Source organism: Brassica oleracea, chromosome C6, assembly GCF_000695525.1.
Source record: "Brassica oleracea var. oleracea cultivar TO1000 chromosome C6, BOL, whole genome shotgun sequence".
Lineage (NCBI taxonomy): Eukaryota > Viridiplantae > Streptophyta > Magnoliopsida > Brassicales > Brassicaceae > Brassica > Brassica oleracea.
In genome coordinates, this window is record NC_027753.1 from 119686 (window position 1) to 139538 (window position 19853).

A 19853-nucleotide genomic window follows, 5' to 3' on the forward strand; every position below is an offset into this window, starting at 1 on the left:
ACTGACCTGGTTAGGAAGTCAGGCTCTATCTGAGATAGTCTAACTCGCATATCAGGAGCCGTTGGAGCCGCTCCAGGCCTAATTGTAGGCTACAACTTGTAGCGAAAGCTTCACTACAGACACCTAACTAATTCCTTTGGAAAAGCCTCTCAAGCTGTTCCACAAAGATGCATGTCACACAGTACGTTAATCTCAAGCCTGTTTCTTCCTAATATGTGAACTACTGAAATCAAATAAAATGTATCAGCAGTTTGTAACATACCGTACGTGTTTCCAATAAAAGTTGGTGGTTCAAGATAAAACTAATAAACGCTGCAAAATAATAATAATTAGAGTGAGATATAAGTCTTAACATTGTTTATATAGTTCAACTATGACTATATAAATATCTAGAGCACACCTTTAACTTTGCAAGCCAAGCAATGGAATCAATGATGGTATATATTATAACTACGCTGTTGCAAACACGTGCGACCTGATCTTCAAACAGAAACAATAATTGTGTAAATAAATAGATATGAACATGGTAACTAAACTACCTTGCTAAGGGATGAACTCTTCTGATATATCATGTCCAGAGTCTTCTCTACAACAGATAATACGGCCCTTTTATAGGAACATGATTCTTCCTCAGAACAGATACTCTTAGAGATTCCCTTCGTAACCTCACCACAACATAAATAATCTGACACTGCATAGTTCTCGTTAGTATAAAAACTTTTCAATAACTCAAACCAGATTTTACCCAGAAAATGGATATAAAGAGAAGTAACTTGAATTCATCTATGTTAATCTGAAGCATAGTTTCCTCAAGTTCTTTAATATAATTTGCTGGTGTCAAGTAGAATTCATCTTTGCTAACATTGAGCTTCCACCAAACTCATTAAACTCAACATGTGCATGTGTCAAAGAACATAAATTCTCTTTAAAAAATCAACTGAATGTTGCCCGGCATCATCCTACAGAGTTAAATAGACAGTGACAGAGCTGCATAAGAAGTGGTTGTTATTCATGTGTTGTATGATGGGAGCGTTTCAAACGTGTGGAAAAAAGAAGACAAAAAAAATTCACTTACGAACCTAGTACGAACCGGAAGGCAATACGCTGGTGGATGATGATATTTTGGTATGGGAGAACAACATAGGTCACAAGACGAACTGGAAGGCAGTAGTTCTGATTCGGGTGAGATGGCTTTAAAATACAGGACGACTGGAGACTTTTCGGTGGATCTCATTGTCAGAGTTTCAGCTTTCCGGCGACTTTGTCGGTTCGTCGGCGGTCTCCCACCCCTTTTCTCTTTCGGATCTCGTTCTACGTTGTCGGAACAGTTTTGTTTTGGCGTTATTTGGAGGCACTCCTCCTTCTTCTCTGAGATCCGGGTAGGTCTCTGTAGCGGTGGGCCTCAACGTTAGCTCAACGGTCCTGGTGGTTCGTCGGATCTTCTGGCTGACACGCTCTGTTATGAGGACGACGGAGTAGAAGCCGGTACCACAAGTTGATCATCGGGATCTAGAGCTATTGTGTCGGATCTGGTGAAGAGAGACCGCCGACGACGGGACCATCAAAGGGGATGGTGGTTCTTCTGGTTGCTCTCCTTTCAGGCGTGGTCTCTTCTCTCCAACGGAACGACGAAGGCGGAGTGCGCGGATTTCTCGGACCTGTGTGACGACGGCGCTACAGACGATCTGGAAGCGGTTAGGGTTTGGAGTCGGGTCTTCAGATCCCGGCGTTTTGCGGCCGCGGGGCTCCTCCGAAGGTGATCAAGCATGATGGTGAACTGTCGACGGATCTTGCGCTGGTTGTGGACGCCCCAGCGTGAAGTCGCGGCCCACCGGAATGCCGACTGCTGGTGTTCAATTCGGGGTCGGAACTCAGTTTCTCGAGCCTTCTTTTGCTCATACCATTCTCCTCTCTGCTATTAGATTGTTTGTTTGTGACTAAGGTTGAAGCCTTGTAACCTAGAGCCGACGTTTCTCCGGTACACCGGACGATTGTACTGTTTCAGATCCTCGTTTTAGGGTTGAAATTAATGGAAAAAAAAGGATTTGAAAAGAATCCATAAAGATGGGAGTGAAGAACATATTGATTGATAGGATATGGATCGCAGTAACAGAGATAATGAACACGAAAATGAGAAGACGAAGAGTGTGAGTCAGAACTGATCGACACTTCCATAGGATATTAGGGTTTCGGAAGTGGGTTGATTTGGGCCAAAACGAAATAGGATGAGTCCACACAAAGAACCCATTTTTTTTTCATTTTCTAATAAGCTGAGGTGACGTGGTAAAAATCAAGTTTTTCATTGGTTGATTTTTGAAACCTATGTGGATAGGCTCATTGGAGCTCTTATTTGGCTTTTAGTATTGTGATGTAACAAGTACATCATTTATTATAACGGAAAACTAGATGATAAACCACACACATGTGCGGAGTAAGTTTTTTATATTAATGTTTGTCCATTAAATAGTTTTTATATTTTGCAACATTACAATCTTTATTGATCATAAAATGACAAATACAAATGTTTGTCTCTTAAATGTATCATCGTTGTTGAAGAGTTAACGTATTACATCTCATTTTAATTATTTTAAAATTGCATATGCACAAAAAGAAATTAAGTTTTGCGGCTAATATAAATCACCAAAACCAGATAGGAAACATCGAAGATGATCCGGTACAAATAAAAGAGAGCTTGTGTGATACGGTGGAAGATGCTAGCCTGTGGAGAAGGGAGTCAGGGTGTAAACAAAAAAAATCGACTCATGAGACCTGGATGTTAATAAGGGAGGCGAAGATAAAATGTGATTGGGCTTGGGGTGTTTGGTTCTTTCAGGCCACACCTAAGTATGCTTTCATGACATGGTTGGCCATTCTGAATAGACTATTTACTATGGATAGAATTTCACATTGGAATCAAGGAGTTGACACAGTTTGTGTGTTATGTAAGAAAGCTCCAGAAACTCAAAATCATTTGTTCTTTGAGTGTTATTATTCCTCTCAGTTTTGGGAGAATCTCACCAAAGGGATCCTGAGAAACTCTTATACTAATGTCTGGACTGCCATTGTGCATCTGATCAAAGATGAGAATATGGAAAAGAAGTCTCAATTCTATCTAAGATATGCGCTTCGTGTAGCAATGTATGTGTTGTGGCGTGAAGGGAACAAGGTCAAACATAGTGATAAAATGTTGCCTATGACAGTTTTGAAGAAGATGATTGACAAAGGGATCAGAAATAAGCTCAGTCTTTTGAGATCGAAGGGAGTAAAGGGAATGGAAGATATCTTGCAATTTTGGTTTGGTACAAGATTGTGAATATTTTCATATATTGAAAGTAGTTACATAAGTAGTAAAAGGGTAGAGTTGTTTAAACAAAGGATGCACTTGATGTAAAGAGTTTTTTTTATGAATAAAATTTAACATTCGGTCAGAAAAAAAACATCGATTGTAAAATGACGAAAGAGAATTAGGTTTTATATACTCAATTTGTTTACTATTGACTCTTCATAAATGATTTCATTTTTACTTCTATAAAAATTGTGCTTTCGTTCTCGTTTCTGTTTCATTGATTTTGTTTCTTTTTTTTAATTTCTTCTGTGAATTACATAAGTGACCATTTAAAAAAGATGGACATCTGTAAAAATTAGTTCCACTCCAGATACATATCGAAAAATTAAATTTTTGAAGAAAATCACTGGCAAACTCTGTTCACATGTTAGTGTTCAGATCAATTATATCAAGCTATTATAGAATATAAATGCAAACTCCAATATAAATGTTTGTCTAGTATATATTCACCATTTCAGTTTAAAAACCATTTAATTCTAAAACAACAAAACAAATTGTTTATTTTATTAACCTACGTTTTTGAAGTTTAGTTATTTTATTAACCTACGCTTAATTCATTGCATTAACTTAAGAATTTGTGGGTTGTTTCTTTTAAGAGTTATTCTTGGGTTCACCCCCTAGGGTAAACATTTAGGTTCACCAACCAATAGGATTTCATTATTTCAAATTCGATATCTTTAAAAAAAAGGAAACAAAATATTGTCAAGTTATATTATGTTTAAAAAAAAAATAGTAGTTACAGAAAAAAAAGAATTAAAAACTTTAAAAAAAAAATTTAACGTCGTGAGCAAAACACTAAACCCTAAATCTTAATCCCTCCTAAACCCTAAACCCTTTGGTAAACCCTAAACTCTTGGATAAACCCTAAATCCTTGGATAAATCATAAGCTCTAAATAAAAAACACTAAAACCCTAAACCCTAAATCTAAACCCTAAACCCTCGAGTGTTTTAGTGTTTTTGATTTAGAGTTTAGGATTTATTCAAGTATTTAGGGTTTACCCAAGGGTTTAGGGTTTAGGATTTAGGATTTAGGGTTTAGTGTTTTGCTGACATTAAAAAAAAAATTGTAATTACTACTATGTTTTTATTTATTTTTATTTATTCTTTTATTTTAAAAACATAATATAATTCGATAATATTTTGTTTTTTTTAAAGATATCGAATATGAAATAACATAATCCTATTGGTTGGTGAACCTAAAGGCCCGTAATAAATCTTCTTTTAGTAAACCAACCTCACATTAATATCGACAGTTACTCTCACATTTATGGTTTATTTCTCAAATATAAACTAATATCACATTAATATTACTTTCATTAGACCATGATTATCCAATAAAACCCTTAATGAGTTTCTTGAAAAAAAAAAATTAATTTTTTTTTCTGATTAAAAAAAAAATTAAAAAAATGTACCAACCGCAGACCGTGTCAGTATGGTCCGCGAACAGTCCAACACCCGAACAATAGTCGATCATTAATCTGGGCTTTCTGTTACCGTTTTTTGTGTTTTGTTGGGGCCACCTCGCTAAGAAACTACCTAGTCTCCCCGGATAAACTTGCCCTATATCGACAGAAACCAATTTCACATTACAGAATATACCCGCTCGGTATCAAAACCATAAATGTCGTAATGTGCCTCTCTTTTTTTTTCTTTTTTTTTTTTTGGCAAACACCATGTTTAAGTAGAAGACTCATGTGATAACCCTACTCTTCTGTTTCCAGTACAATTCATCTTCTTGGAAAGCTCCATATAAGTTCTACTTTAAATTCAGGATATCGGCGCGTGGGCTCTCTTTAGTTGTTCCTTTATCAATTCATTCTCTTAGTTTGGGATGGGCCTAGATAACCGTTGTCTACTTATATCGTCTTGTCTCAAATCCTAATGACGTACGTTGGACCGGGAGTCTGTAGTGGGGTGAAACCCGTCTCCAACAGGGAATATCATCAAATAAACGGTTTCAAGACACATACGCATGGGGTAACTGCGACCATAGTACTTGCATTGTTGTAATTCGATTCAAGGTTTCTTAAAAGAAAGTTAATGCCATAGTGTTTTGTTATTAATTTTTCATCTTCAGCGGATTTTTTTCAACCAAACAGTGAGTTATACTTATGAGACTTAAGATTGTTTTGTTGTTAATTTTTCGTCTTCAGCGGATTTTAAAATGAAAAAGAGATATACTTATGAGACTCTATGTCCCAAATTTTTCATACATAAAAACTTGTAGTTCAGCCACAATTTTGTCTCATCTTCTCTCAGCAAACGATTCTAATTTGCAAAACGAAACTGAAATACAAGATTACTACTACTACTTCAAGACATAATCAATAGCACTAGAGATCCACTTAAGTTTCTTCTTCTGGTTCTGCTTCTTTAGTCTCAGCATCTTCAATCTCTCCATCTTCCTCCACTTTGGTATCTTCTTCCTTTTTCGTCTTCTTGGTTTTCAGGAACTCAAGGAGAACTTTGAGCGCAATGTCAGCGACCTTACTGGCCATAAGCTGCTGTGTGACTTCAGCCGGAGTTGCACTCACTTCAAGGACAAGCTTCTCAATGGGATCAAACAGGGCGTGGTCATCAGTCTTAAGGTACATAGCCACAAGCTTCTTGAACACAAAGGGTGTGCAATTGTCCATGAGAATGTGAACGTCCATCCTTCCCGGCCTCAACAACGCCGGGTCGAGCTTCTCCTTGTGATTCGTTGTGAAAATTATGATCTTTTCTTCTCCGCAGCTCGACCAAAGTCCATCCACAAAATTCAGTAGACCGGACAACGATATCTGTCAAGAAGAGAAGATTCATAAGGTAGAGGGGCTATAACAAAAAAAAAAACAGAGGATGTTTTGTCAACTTACACCAACTTCAAACTTCTTCTTGCCCTTGTGTGGCTCACCATCACCATCACCTTCATCGCCATCATCTTTCTTTTTCTTGGTCTGACGTCTACGAGAAGCATCGGCTCCACAATCAATGTCTTCAATTAGAAGAATTGAGCGGTTCTTAGTGGAGGTGAGAATCTCACGCAACTCACCGTCATCTCTAACGCTCTGTATCTGAAGATCATATATATGATACTTCATGTGATTTGCTATTGCAGCGACCATAGATGATTTTCCAGTTCCGGGAGGACCGTAAAGAAGATATCCACGTTTCCAGGCACGTCCCACACTCTTGAAGAAGTCTTTTCCTTTAGAGAAAGCATCAAGATCTTCGATCAAGGTGTTCTTCAGTTGCGGCTCAACGGCTAGGGTCTCAAAGGTCGTGTGGTGCTCGAAAATGGCGGATTCCCATTTGGACCGGTCTTGGTTGTAAGTATAGATCTTGAGATTCTCTCTATGGCTCATTATTTTCTCTGCTGATTTCGCCAAGTACGTGAAGTAATCTGTCATTATTTTCTCACGAAACTCCTTCTTACATGTCAAGTGAAAGTACCTTAAACATTAAACAACCACAAACCAACACTGTAATGTAAGAACAAAAACAAAAAAAAAAACAAAAAAAGATTCAAAGGAAAAAAAAAATAGCCTACCGTTTCTCTGGGAGATACTTCTTAGTCTCAACAGAGTGTAGAGTCCATTCAAGATGAATCCCTTCAAACTCATCTATGATTTTAGTATTCACAGGGATTCCAAGTTTTGGCTCAGCCGCTGGATTCTTAAGATTGCTCGAACCCACGAGGAGTTTGCCTGTGGAGAGTCCGGCTAGACGTGTTGGTAAGTAAACTTCAGCCGCACGGAAAGTCTGGTTCTCCACAAACTCCCACCGTTGCTCGATCACGAACGTGAAATTTGACTGAAAGTAAGATGAGAAGAAGTCCATAGCTTTCAGAGCGACGTATTCTCGGATTCGCTTGGGAACAATCTCGTTGAGGATTGTACGAAAGAGCATCGTGATGGCAGAAAAAGATGTGTAGAGAGAGAAAATTGCAGATACCGAAGGAACTTGATTATAGAGAGTCGCCATTTTTTTTTTTTTTTTTTTTTTTTTGCTTTTGCTTTGAAGTAAGGTGATGAAGAGCTTTGGTAAAGAGTGAGAGACTTAGTTATATAGAGTGGTGAACAAGAAAGTTTGCATTTTTAACATTTAAATTAATAAAAGTTGTCATTTTCATCATTTAATGAAAATAGAAAAAGAAAATTTTGGTTTTTAGGGTAAGTGTAGGAAACTTGGTGGAAAGCTCCGAGCATAGATGAGAAAGTGGAAGACGTCATTTACGTCAATAGAAAAAGACAAGGCGAGTCACATCTCACTTTTAGAAAATTACGTACACAGACTTTAAAACAAATTAAACTGATTTTTTTTTGTACATATCACTATATTTGTTTACAGTTCTAAAATGAATGTATTTACATAATAAATATGTGTCATTCATCTTTGGTCAAGAGACTGCATTTAATACATTGTAAATTAAATCAATGGCAATAATAATAAAAATGATTAATATTTGATGTGAGACTACTTGTGGTAATAAGACATTAGCATGATATATTTGTCAATCAAAACATTAACGCAATGTTATTTTAAAAATGTTTCTCAACTGGGAAAGGATCGGGAGCCTTTCATCAAAAAAACAATGAATCTAATAAGCTCACGTGACCGGGTTAGAGGCGTGCAAATATATTATGATTAAGTGATAAAAGTATATAAATGCTTTTGGAGGGCTTCCAAAAACTTTAAATTTCTTAAGGTACCAAAAATGGTCAACAACATGATGGTTTGTGGAGTTTCGAAGATTACAAAATCTAATTAGATCGGCAATGACAAGAAAATCTTTATAACATTTGTAAGCGGGATTCAGTCGACTAGGTTGAAAAAATTCGGAAATGGGATGACTAAATACGTTTTATTAGATTCGAACCAAAGGGTTACAAGAGTGACTGGAAAGTGAGAAAGACAACCCAGAAAGTTCAAAGCCATAAGATCAAATAGATGACTAAAACCCTAGATCTAACCGCTCAGTATGTAAAATCCCAAAGTCCCCTCTCTTGTTGCTTCTCCTCCCCTTTTATAGGTCTCCTGCCCTTGATGCCCTAATTTCGTACCTCTTTGGGCCTTGATGTGAGAGGACGAGTATACGGGCCTGGGCAAAGTTCTCTCCAAGCCGGGTACTTCGGGTCGGCTTAATCGACCGGCTAAAAGTACTCTAAGGTCGAGCTGACGTCTTTAGCCGCCGAGCCGACTAAACTAATTCAACTTGCTGGATTAGGGCATGTTATTCGATGGGCCTTGTGGAGGGATGTAATCCATCTCCTACAATAAGTACCCCCCCCCAGTTCACTTGTGAGCGACGTGGCGGTCTTAGTGAATTTGTGGGTCAGATTTATTCGGATAGCTGGCTCTAATGCAAGGGATGATCCTTCCCGTTTAGTCGTCGGTATGTGCTTTTAGTCGCATGATGTTCTGTAGGTGTCTTTGGTCGCTCCGAGTAGCGCTTGTCTTGACTCGCCTACTTGCCTCTCTGTCTTTATGATGAGACACGGTTTACTCGGGTGATAGATTATTTCGGATAAAACGACGGGGATCAGTTTTTGGTTAACCGGGGACCGGTTTAAATCGAGACCAGGAATTGATTCCGGTCTGACTACTTGATTGAAAACCGGTTCAAGCGAGGACTCGTTGGTATCGTACGGCAGTTTTAGTTGTCTCCTGAGTTAAGGAACATGCCTCCGAGAAGTCGACTGTCGCGAGAGGAGAAAGGGAAGGACATCGCAGATTCTCCAAGTCCGACCAGAGATGCGCCAGCGACCGGCAGCCCATTGGACGATTTCGACTTGATTCATCGCGATGCTCTCCGGGACACAGAAAACATGACTCTATCTCAGCGTCTTTTGGTCGCTGATGCCCATAGGCTGATTCATGATGAAGGCGCGTGAATTCGGGAGCAGCGACGTGAGCGGAAGTGAGAACAGAGGGGGAGACCAAAGCGATACTGCAGCTGGTTCCGAACGTGGCGACGCTGATGCGTCTGGTCGGTCCCCGACGCCTTCGAGGCGGGTTTACAAGAGAGTTCGTTTCGACCAAATTGACTGTCGTCCAACTATTTATCATCCTGGTGGGATCTTCGAGGAGCATCTTCGGCTGCCGCCTGGACTGTTGCGCGACCCGCGGGCTCAGTCGTGGGGGAATGTGTTTGGATCACGTGCTTCTCACCATACTGTAAAGGATCTGTTAAGGGCGAACGGCGGTGCTGGCGTTAGCTACATCATCCCGTCTCCTGAGCAGCGTCCCTGGTCGCCTCTGGTTGGTTACCAGTGCGTGTATGAGTCCTACTTCGGGGAGCATACGAAGCTTTGATTTCCGATCCCTCGGTTGGTGACGTTTTATGCATTCCGCCGAGACATTGCCATCTGTCAACTTTTGAACGGGTCGCTGCGAATAGTCGTCATGTTGATGGTAATGGCAGCTGAGATGGACATCTCGATGAGCGTGAGGGTCTTCGAGGAGCTGATTTTCACGAAGGCGGAGCCAAACGGGATTTTCTCAGTGAAAATGCGTTCGAACTACAACGTCTTGACCGGTCATCCAAATAAGACGCAGGATTGGCAACGCACGTACTTTTTCGTGAAATCTGATGAACATGCTTTCGAAGAGCCGCCCGGGGACGACTACTGGGTTTTGTGGAACCAGCAACTCGGTAGATGCTCGTCTGTTGGAGTTTTGTTTTAGTCGTTAGCTCTAACCCTTCTTATCCTTGTATTTGCAGTTCGTCACCCGAATACGATCGCCTACCCTGAGAAGTTCTTTAAGAGTGCTCAAGCGATCGCGGCGCACAATCATCTTCGTTGGCCGGATCTCAGTCGAGAGTGGATACGTCGCCAGCAAGCTAGGATCGCTAGAGGTAAGCCTGCTGGTTACTTTTAGGGACTATTCGAGGTTTGTTTTTTTTGCGAATTTCATGTTGATTCTCTGCTTTTGTAGTTGATTGGGATTCGAGTCTTCCTTGTGTTCTCGGTTCCCATAAGTCGCGCCTTCCTTTGTTTACTCGCAAACAACAGAGATTTCTCGACAAAGCTAGAAAAATGGATGGAGTCTCGGATCTAAGCGCCCTGTTGAAAGGGAAGTTGCAATTGCTCTCGAAGAAATCGACTACAGTCGATCCTCAGGGACCGTCTAACTCCGGAGTCGACGGTGCTTCTGAAGGTGGTGAAACCTCCGGTGGAACCTCCAGAGAAGGAGCCTCCAAAGAATGAGCCTCCAGAGAGGGGGCCCCTATTGTAGTCGATGGAGGGGTCGGAGTGGAGACTTCTGCTTCAGGTCCCAAGAAGAAGAAAAAGAGCAAAAAGACTAAGGGGGGAGCGACCGACGAGGTTCCTCCCGAAGAGTCTGCTTCCCTCGATGCGACTTCCGAGGGTTCGAAGGCAAAAAGGAAGAAGGACGGAAAAAAAGGTCTCATGGCGGGGCAGCTTCCTCTGTTGATAGAGATGAGGGCCTAAATCCTATTAAACAGTTTAGCAAAAGCATACAACTCCTGCAGCATACTGCTTCTATAGCATACTGCTACTGCTAATGCTAATGCTCTGCCAATCAGGGCCTAAGAGGTCTGTTGAGGCAGAACCCCGTCCTTCTAACTCCGATACGAATGCTGCTGATACGACCTTAGTCGACGTTGTTGGGGAGGACAGCGGCACTCCTGAAAACCTGTCGGAGGAGAGGAGGAAAACCAGCTCGCGAGAAGGGGGTTCTGGTGATGAGCCTATTGCGAATGAGAGGTCTGCTCCCGACTCTTCTGCGAGAAAAAGTTCTCGATCTGAAGGTTCTCTAGCAAAGAGAAGGAGGATCGAATTCCCTGATCGCGTCGAGTTTTCTTATGATGAGACAACTCCCCTAATCCTTAATCCCCTTAGATGCGCGGAACTGACGCGCCAAATTCGTGGTGGGACGAAAGAGATGCCGCAACTGGAAGATCTTTACTTCAGGAATGAATACATTGACGCCGCTTCATCGAGAGCGCAGGTAACTGCGCTACCCTTTATCTTTTATCTCCTTGTTGATTTATTGGGTTCATCCATCTCACGTAGTCCGTGTTTATCATTCTGCAGAGTGACAGGAGCATGAACTTCCTTGTCGAGAAGTACGACAGTGCTCTGAAGCAGACGATGATCCAGTTGGGATCTTCAGAGAAGCTTGCTCAGGCGAGGTTAAAGGCCATCGAGAGAGTAAGGGCGGAGCATAAGAAGGCTAACGAGAAGGCTGAGAAGGAGAAGGAAATTCTTCGAGTGAAGTTCGAAGAGCTGGAGGGTAAGCTCAAATCCGACAGAGCGGTGAAGAAAGAGCTTGCCCGAGAGAACACTCGTTTGGAGCAAGCGGCTGTGACCCTTGAGAAGGAGAAGGCTGAGCTACTCGCAGAAAGGGACGCTGCAGTGGAGAAATTGATCAGAGAGAGGCAACGCTTGAGGGACTCCCGGGGGTTGGAGGTTACTCGTGAGAGAGAAAGGGTTGAAGTTGTTATGGTCGAGAAGGCAAATCGTTGTTTTGGTCGCGTACGCGACCATTTTACTCGCTTGGATGCCTTTAGGAAAGCGAAGAACTTGTACGGTCAAGCTTCGGGGATGAAAAAGTGCCTTGAGATGATAAAGGCCAGTGGGACGGAGATCCCACAAGAAATGATTGACGTCTTCGCTGAGCAGGAGAAGATCCATGAGGCGGAGGCTACGAAACTTTGTGTAGGTCCGCTATCTGATAGCGACCTCACTCTTTCTCCGTTGGTTCTTCCTTCTCACTTCGTCGAGGACAGGTTTAGAGCATCGTTTGATCCTTATGGATCGAACGTAAATTTGATCTGACCGGAGAAGGCTTCTCAGCTCATTACCTCGCTCGAAATTACCGAGAAGCCATCAGAAGAGCCATTGGTTGACGTCACGTCGGTCCCCGCTGAGCACGTCGAGGTCCCAGAGGGAGGTGGTCTTGAGGAACGTCGAGGGAATGAGAACCTGGAGGAGGTCCCTGAAAAGGACAACCTCGAGATAGGCGACACTCTGGTTCGAGAGGAAGAGACCGAGAACGTGGGCATCGAGGATCCTGTCCGCGTCTCGGATTCTTCCTCCGAAGGACGAGAAGACGAAGAGGAGGAAGATGATAGAGCCGAGGAAACGTCGCCTGTCGAGGAAGAGACGGCCAACAAAGTCGGGGATAGAGACGTTCCAAAGCCCTCGCCTCCTACTGTGGACTCCCTTGTCCATGTTCCTACTCGAGTGGAAGACCCGGCTGCTGCCGCTACTGAAGACCCAGTCGGTCCTCTTACTCTTGGAACGCCGGAGGAGGACGATCAAGATTCTGTGCCTTGACGCTTTGCATTTTTTTGTTTTACTTTGTGCCTTTTGTGTTTGTGGTCTTGATAGACCCTGCTGTTGTACGACTAGACATACTTTCATTTTGTCGGTAAGTAGCTCTTTTAAGCGGACTTTAAATTTGTGTGTTGTCGTAGTCCTTATCTGTACTTGCGATTTTTCTAAGTAAATTTCAGTTATCTTTAGAGTCTCGCGATATACTCGCTAAGAAACAATAGATTCCTGACCTTCAGCTTTTGCAAATAGATAACGAAATAACCCGCTAAGGGACTTTGTTCAGCTCTTGTCATATTTCGATTGAGATAACATCTAGGTGCGTCATTCTATTTCGAAAACAAGAAACTGAATCTAAGAGTGGAAGGTTCTTTCATCCGTTTTCTCAATGACAATCAAGTAATTGGGTAGCTAATCCGTTACGCGTTAGTCGAGAAAAGGTAAAGATTCACTCTGTTTGGTCGGTCAATGCTCTTTGGGCATAGGTGGCTCACGATCGTTGGGTCCTTAGGCTAAGTGTCTGATCAGGACATAGCTAGGCAATGGAACGTGAGTATCCGCGTACCTCCTGCTGGAGATACGGGAACCGTTGGGTTCGATAACCGGTATTTACTCGATTGAGGTCGAAACAAAGGAAAAGATTTTGACTTTGGTTTTGTTACAGCTGGACCGGTTAAAGCTGTCTACGTACCTCGGTAGAGGATCAAGCCATTCGTAGTTCGTTTTTCCTGAGTAAAAGTGGTCGTTCGAAGCGCATTTACTCGGTCGAGTAGAAGTGACCGCGGAGGTGCATCTACTCGTTTTTTTTAAATGATGATGATGTCCCTACGAGTAGAAACGACGTAGATGCATTGAGTTCCATGCTCGAGGCACTTCTTCTCCGCGTGACGTTTGAAGTCGGTAGATGCCTGGTTTGACAACTTTGGTGATTTTGTAAGAAACTGAATCTAAGAGTGGAAGGTTCTTTCATCCGTTTTCTCAATGACAATCAAGTAATTGGGTAGCTAATCCGTTACGCGTCATTGTATTTCGAAAACAAGAAACTGAATCTAAGAGTGGAAGGTTCTTTCATCCGTTTTCTCAATGACAATCGAGTAATTGGGTAGCTAATCCGTTACGCGTTAGTCGAGAAAAGGTAAAGATTCACTCTGTTTGGTCGGTCAATGCTCTTTGGGCATAGGTAACTCGCGACCGTTGGGTCGTTAGGCTAAGTGTCTGATCATGACATAGCTAGGCAATGGAACGTGAGTATCCGCGTACCTCCTGCTGGAGATACGGGAGCCGTTGGGTTCGATAACCGGTATTTACTCGATTGAGGTCGAAACAAAGGACATGATTTTGGCTTTGGTTTTGTTACAGCTGGACCGGTTAAGGCTGCCTACGTACCTCGGTAGAGGATCAAGCCATTCGTAGTTCGTTTTTCCCGAGTAAAAGTAGCCGTTAGAGGCGCATTTACTCGGTCGAGTAGAAGTGACCGCGGAGGTGCATCTACTCGGTTTTTTTTTAAATGATGATGATGTCCCTACGAGTAGAAACGTCATAGATGCATTGAGTTCCATGCTCGAGGCACTTCTTCTCCGCGTGATGTTTGAAGTCGGTAGATGTCTGGTTTGACAACTTTGATGATTTTGTAAGGTCCTTCCCACCTAGCGTCGAGTTTACCGGCGTTCAGCTCCTTAGTGTTCTCGAACACTTTGCGCATGACAAGGTCACCGAGTTCAAGGGGTCGGGCCCGAACCTTTTTGTTGTAGTAACTCTCTATCTGATGTTGATAGTTTTGGATTCGTAGCAGAGCTTGGTCCCGTCGTTCTTCAATCTCGTCGAGGGCATCAAGCAGCATAGCATCTCCTTGTTGAGTTCGACGTACTGGGGAATTTTCGAACGTCGGACGGTTGAAACGTTAACTTCTGCGGGAGCCATAGCCTCGGTACCGTATGCAAGAGAGAAAGGTGTCGATTTAGTCGATCCCCTTGGTGTTGTGCGGTGGCTCCATAGGACTCCGTCGAGTTCGTCGGTCCAATGACCCTTTTTCAGGTCTAAACGTTTCTTAATGCCGTCGATGTTGAGCTTGTTGGAAGATTCCGCTTGGCCGTTTCCTGGTGGGTAACGAGGGGTGGAAGGGCTTAATCGAATGTTCCACTTACTGCAGAACTCCTTGAAGTTTCCTGACATGAACTGTGATCCATTATCAGTAACGATTTCATAAGGTAGACCATGGCGGCAGATAATGTTTTTCCAGACGAAACCACGGACTTCTTTGTCTGTGACTTGAGCGTAGGCTTTAGCTTCGATCCATTTGGTGAAGTAATCAGTGAGGACGGGAATGAAACGTCGCTGGCGGGAGCAGGGAATGGGTACTATGATATCCATTGCCCATCGCATAAACGGGTACGGCGTGGTCGTCGTTCGTAACATTTCAGTTGGACAATGGATGCTTGGTGCGTGTCGTTGGCATTTGTCGCAGCTTCTAGCGTAGGACTCGCAATCTGCGTTCATCGTCGGCCAGAAAAAGCCTAGGCTTCTCACTTTGATCGCTAATGCTCGTCCGCCTGAATGGTTTCCTCCAGCGCCTTCATGCGTTTCGGCCATAACCCTTACTGTCTCATCACCATGGATACATTTGAGGAGTACTTTACTCGCAGTCCATCGATGGAGTTCGTCGTCTAGGACGACATAATGGGCACTGCGTGTTTTTAGTCGGCGGGCTGCCCATTTCTCGGTTGGAAGTTCTCCCTTTGAGAGATAGTCAATGAACTCAGTTCTCCAGTCAGGGCCGAATCCAACAGTATCGGGCGTGTCAGTTTCGGTGATTGGGGCTATGATGACGGTTTGGTCGGTCGAGATATCGATGCTCGGCTTCTCAATGCGGTGTATTGGGATGGTTCATTTAACTTGATCCCGGAGCTTGCTTCCAAGGGCTGCGAGGGTGTCGGCACAGACGTTTTCCCCTCTGGGAACTTTGATGAGTTTGAAGAATTCGAACTCTGCGGCTAAGCCTTGTACTATCTTAAGGTAGGCGTCCATCCGATCGTTGCGGGCGTCGTAGTCATCGCTAAATTGACTGGAAACTAACTGCGAGTCGCAGTAGGCGCTTAGGCATTTAGCCTTGACAGCTTTTGCTAAGCGGAGTCCAACGATCAAAGATTCGTATTCTGCTTCGTTGTTCGAAGCTGGAAAGCCAAAGCTAAAAGACTGTCTGATCAGTTCTCCGGTCGGGGACTGTAGTTGGACTCCGGCACCTGCGCCCTTGTTAATCGAAGATCCGTCGACATGCCGTGTCCAGTTTGGGTTTGGGAGTGTGAAATCTTGTTCCAATTCAGGGGCCAATTCGACTAAGAAATCCGCAAGAACCTGAGATTTTGCCGCGGTTCGGTTCTTGTACGTGATATCGAGCTTCGTTAGTCTTCCGGACCTGTTGGTATTTTGGAGTATCGTTCGGAGGGGCTGGTCGGTTAATACTTCCACTGAATGTGACTGAAAGTATGGGCGAAGCTTTCTCGCCACTTCGACGACTGCCAGCGCCATCTTCTCCAGAGTTGGGTATCACGTTTCTGGTCCGGTCATGCACCTGCTTGTGTAGAAGATTGGCTTTTGCTCACCACGGTCCTCTTTTATCAGAACGCTGTTGACTGCTGCTTGCGACACTGCGACGTAAAGAGATAGAACGTCGCCGACATCTGGCTTGGCGAGTACGAGTGGGGTTGTCAAATAATGCTTGAGTTGAGTAAATGCCTCCTTGCATTTCTCATCGCAGATAAAACTCTTGTTACCTCGTATGAGATCGTAGAACGGCAAGCATTTGTCGGTGGATCTAGAGATGAACCGATTGAGTGCAGCTATCCTACCCGTAAGCCGTTGTACTTCTCTACTATTTTTTTGGCTTGGGAGGTTCAGGACCGCGGAGATCTGCTTTGGGTTGGCTTCGATTCCCCGCTGTGTGAATATGTAACCAAGGAACTCGCCTGAAGAAACCCCGAACGTGCACTTTGCCGGGTTCAGTTTCATGCCGTATTATTTGAGAGTTTCGAAGCAATCTTGCAAATGACGGAAGTGATCATGGGCATGTAGCGACTTGACAAGCATGTCATCGATGTATACTTCCATGGTGACGCCCAGCTTATCTGCGAACATTTTGTTCACAAGATGTTGGTAGGTTGCTCCTGCGTTCATCAAGCCGAATGGCATGACCTTATAGCAGTAGGTTCCTCTATCTGTGATAAAGGCCGTCTTCTCGCGATCGTCGTTGTGCATCATGATTTGGTTGTACCCGGAGAAAGCGTCCATGAAGGTGAGCATCTCGTTTCCAGCTGTGGATTCGACTAAACGGTCGATGTTGGGGAGAGGATAGCTGTCCTTTGGGCAGGCTTTATTTAAGTCAGTGAAGTCGACGCAGACGCGCCACTTCCTGTTCTTCATCTTAACGACTACTGGATTTGCTAACCACTTGGGGTAGCGCACCTCAGCAATTGAGCCAGCGCCGAGTAACCGGTCGACCTCTTCGTTTTCAAGCCGAATGGCATGACCTTATAGCAGTAGGTTCCTCTATCTGTGATAAAGGCCGTCTTCTCGTGATCGTCGGGGTGCATCATGATTTGGTTGTACCCGGAGAAAGCGTCCATGAAGGTGAGCATCTCGTTTCCAGCTGTGGATTCGACTAAACGGTCGATGTTGGGGAGAGGATAGCTGTCCTTTGGGCAGGCTTTATTTAAGTCAGTGAAGTCGACGCAGACGCGCCACTTCCTGTTCTTCATCTTAACGACTACTGGATTTGCTAACCACTTGGGGTAGCGCACCTCAGCAATTGAGCCAGCGCCGAGTAACCGGTCGACCTCTTCGTTTACAGCCTTTGGCCTGTCGGGACCAAGTTTGCGTCGCTTCTGTCGGACAGGCTTGAATGTCGGGTCGACGTTTAGTTCGTGAGTCGTTATAGCCGGATCAATTCCTTTCATGTCCACCATGGACCACGCGAATGTGGACACATTCTTCTTGAGGAAGTTGAGAACTGACTGCTGCATATCCTCAGACAGATATGCACCAATTCTTGCGGTCCGGCTTGGATCGGTATCGTCAATAGGTAACTCGAGAACTTCGCCTTCCTGGGAGCAGACTTTAGAGGTTGCAGGAGAAACAGAGTTAACGGATAGAGACGATCGTTGGAGTTTGATTGTGGCGACTAGGAGCTCCGTAGCGGCTTTTTGATCTCCTCGCAATGTTTTGATTTTCCCGTCTGTACCGGGGAACTTGACACACTGATGATAAGTAGGTGGAATATCCTGCATTGAGTGTATCCAGGGGGTTCCAGTCTAAGTGCTTACAACAGCAAACTTGACAGTTCGAGTGACTCCACATACGCGTACCGGATGGCGGATTGTTCCCAGTATTATTTCGGAGGATCCGTTGAAGCCGGTTAATGTTCTGGAGGACGGTTTTATGTCGTCTAGATCGACTCCCATCTTCTGCAGAGTTCCTCGAAGATGAGGTCGACGAAGCTTCCTGTATCAACGAGGACCTTGGTGACGTCGTACTCCCCAATTCCAAGGACGCCAAGAAGAGGGTCGTTGTGGGGTACGTGAATCCCCTCGGTGTCATCCGGCGAAAAAGTTATCGGAGGGTGACTTAACGGCCTAGTCGGCCACCTCTGCGAAGTCGCGACCTGTCGACGGTAATCCTTGACAGAGCGAACAGAATTGCCGCAAGGAGGTGATCCGCCCATAATGACGTTTAGCTGCTGTCTCGTTTTTACTCGCTTGGAGTCTAAGAAGGCGCGTAAATCGGTTTATATGTTATTGTCGTTGTTTTACGACGGACTGTCGTTGCTTGACGTCTTAGTTTGCTCCAAACGCCTTCGGAGGTCCGTGGATTTCGAACGATTGAGACAGATGCGAAGATCGCATGCGCCAGCGTTGAGTTTATCTCGAAGGTCACCTGTCGAGATACCCCGGGACTTCCGTGCATCCAACGTCGTTCGGAGATCATTGTGCTTGGAGCTGTTGCTATCTTCGGGCTCGAACTTTCGTTTCAGAACGTCTCTCAAATCTTCGAGTACAGGCGTGTCGTCGTTTTTGTCGTCCGACGATAAGGTTTGCTGAGAGAGTATAACCTCAATGCGCCTGCGATTAGCTGGTTGCTCTTCGTCGGCTGAGGAGTCTCCCTCGCCATTACCCCTCGGAGTGTCCTCCTCGTCGTCTCGTTGTTGGGTATCGCTTTGTCGACCTTTGCCTGTAGCTTTGCGTTGGGCTCTCCTTTCTTTATTCTTGTTCCAGCACTTGTCGTTCTTTGGCTTAGCTTTTAGGGGTTCGAACTTAAAGTCGCCACTTGCGAGAGATGAGAGGTAGTGCGCATAGAGTGACTTGCACTCTGTCGTATCGTGCCCTTTGACGTCGTGATATTTGCAGTGCTTGGTGAGATCGACGGTTCTGGAAGGGCCTGCCGATGAACCTGCTGTTGTTGTAGGTTGGGTCGCGCAAACAGCGTTGACTGGTTTGTCAGACGAATCGAGCTCCCTTATCCACTTGTTCCAACCTTCTCCACGGACTACGAGAGTTTAAATAGGCATGTTATTCTCGTTGACGACATACATGTATCCGTCTTTGCAGCCGTTTTTGTCGCTTGGGGCATGCTGGCGTGGTTTTTGTCGCGTGTTGGCGTTTTTAGCCGCTTGAGCTTTGGGTGCGTTCATCTTGCTGAGAATTGCATTAGTATCTTCTTCCATTCGGATGAAGTTATCAGAACGCTCGATAGCGTCTTGGAGTGGCGTAGTTGGGTTTTGGTATAAGTCTTCTCAGAACTTAGAACGAACCCACAACGTGTTCCGCAGGGCGTCGATGGCGATACTGTCTGTGATTTCAATCCTCGAGACTACGACTTTGAACTTCTCCATGTGGTCGCGGAGGCTCTGGTCTTTGGTTTGGTTGAGGTTCCACAAGCTAGAGGCAGTAGCGCTGCGCTTTGTGAACATAATGTATGTTTTGAGAAAAGCTGCTGACAAGTCACGGAAGCTTCCGATTGAGTTGTCCTCTAACAGGAGAACCAGGTTAGGGCTTACTCGTGGAGAGTTTCGACGAACAGTTGGCAGTAGCCTGCGTCCCTTTCTTCGTCGGAGAGTCGAGCCCGCGCCATCGCGATGTTGAAAGCTGTCATGTGTTCCACCGGGTCTCCGCCGGGTTTGTACTCTGGTAGGCGCAGCTTCTCTATCTTTCTGAGTTGCACACTAGTCAACGCATTA

The 19853-nt window shown here is 44.3% G+C and overlaps 1 protein-coding gene across 1 annotated transcript; it reads right to left on the bottom strand.

Annotated features, from left to right (window-relative positions):
* Positions 1-5523: 5523 nt before the first annotated feature.
* On the bottom strand, positions 5524-7349 carry LOC106296641 (probable mitochondrial chaperone BCS1-B). Its single transcript, XM_013732822.1, has 3 exons — positions 6877-7349; positions 6203-6779; positions 5524-6127 (listed from the first exon to the last, which is right to left on the bottom strand). The coding sequence occupies exons 1-3, from the start codon at positions 7308-7310 to the stop codon at positions 5693-5695; spliced, it is 1446 nt and encodes a 481-aa protein (XP_013588276.1). The 5' UTR covers positions 7311-7349; the 3' UTR covers positions 5524-5692.
* Between the last annotated feature and the right edge of the window lie 12504 nt (positions 7350-19853).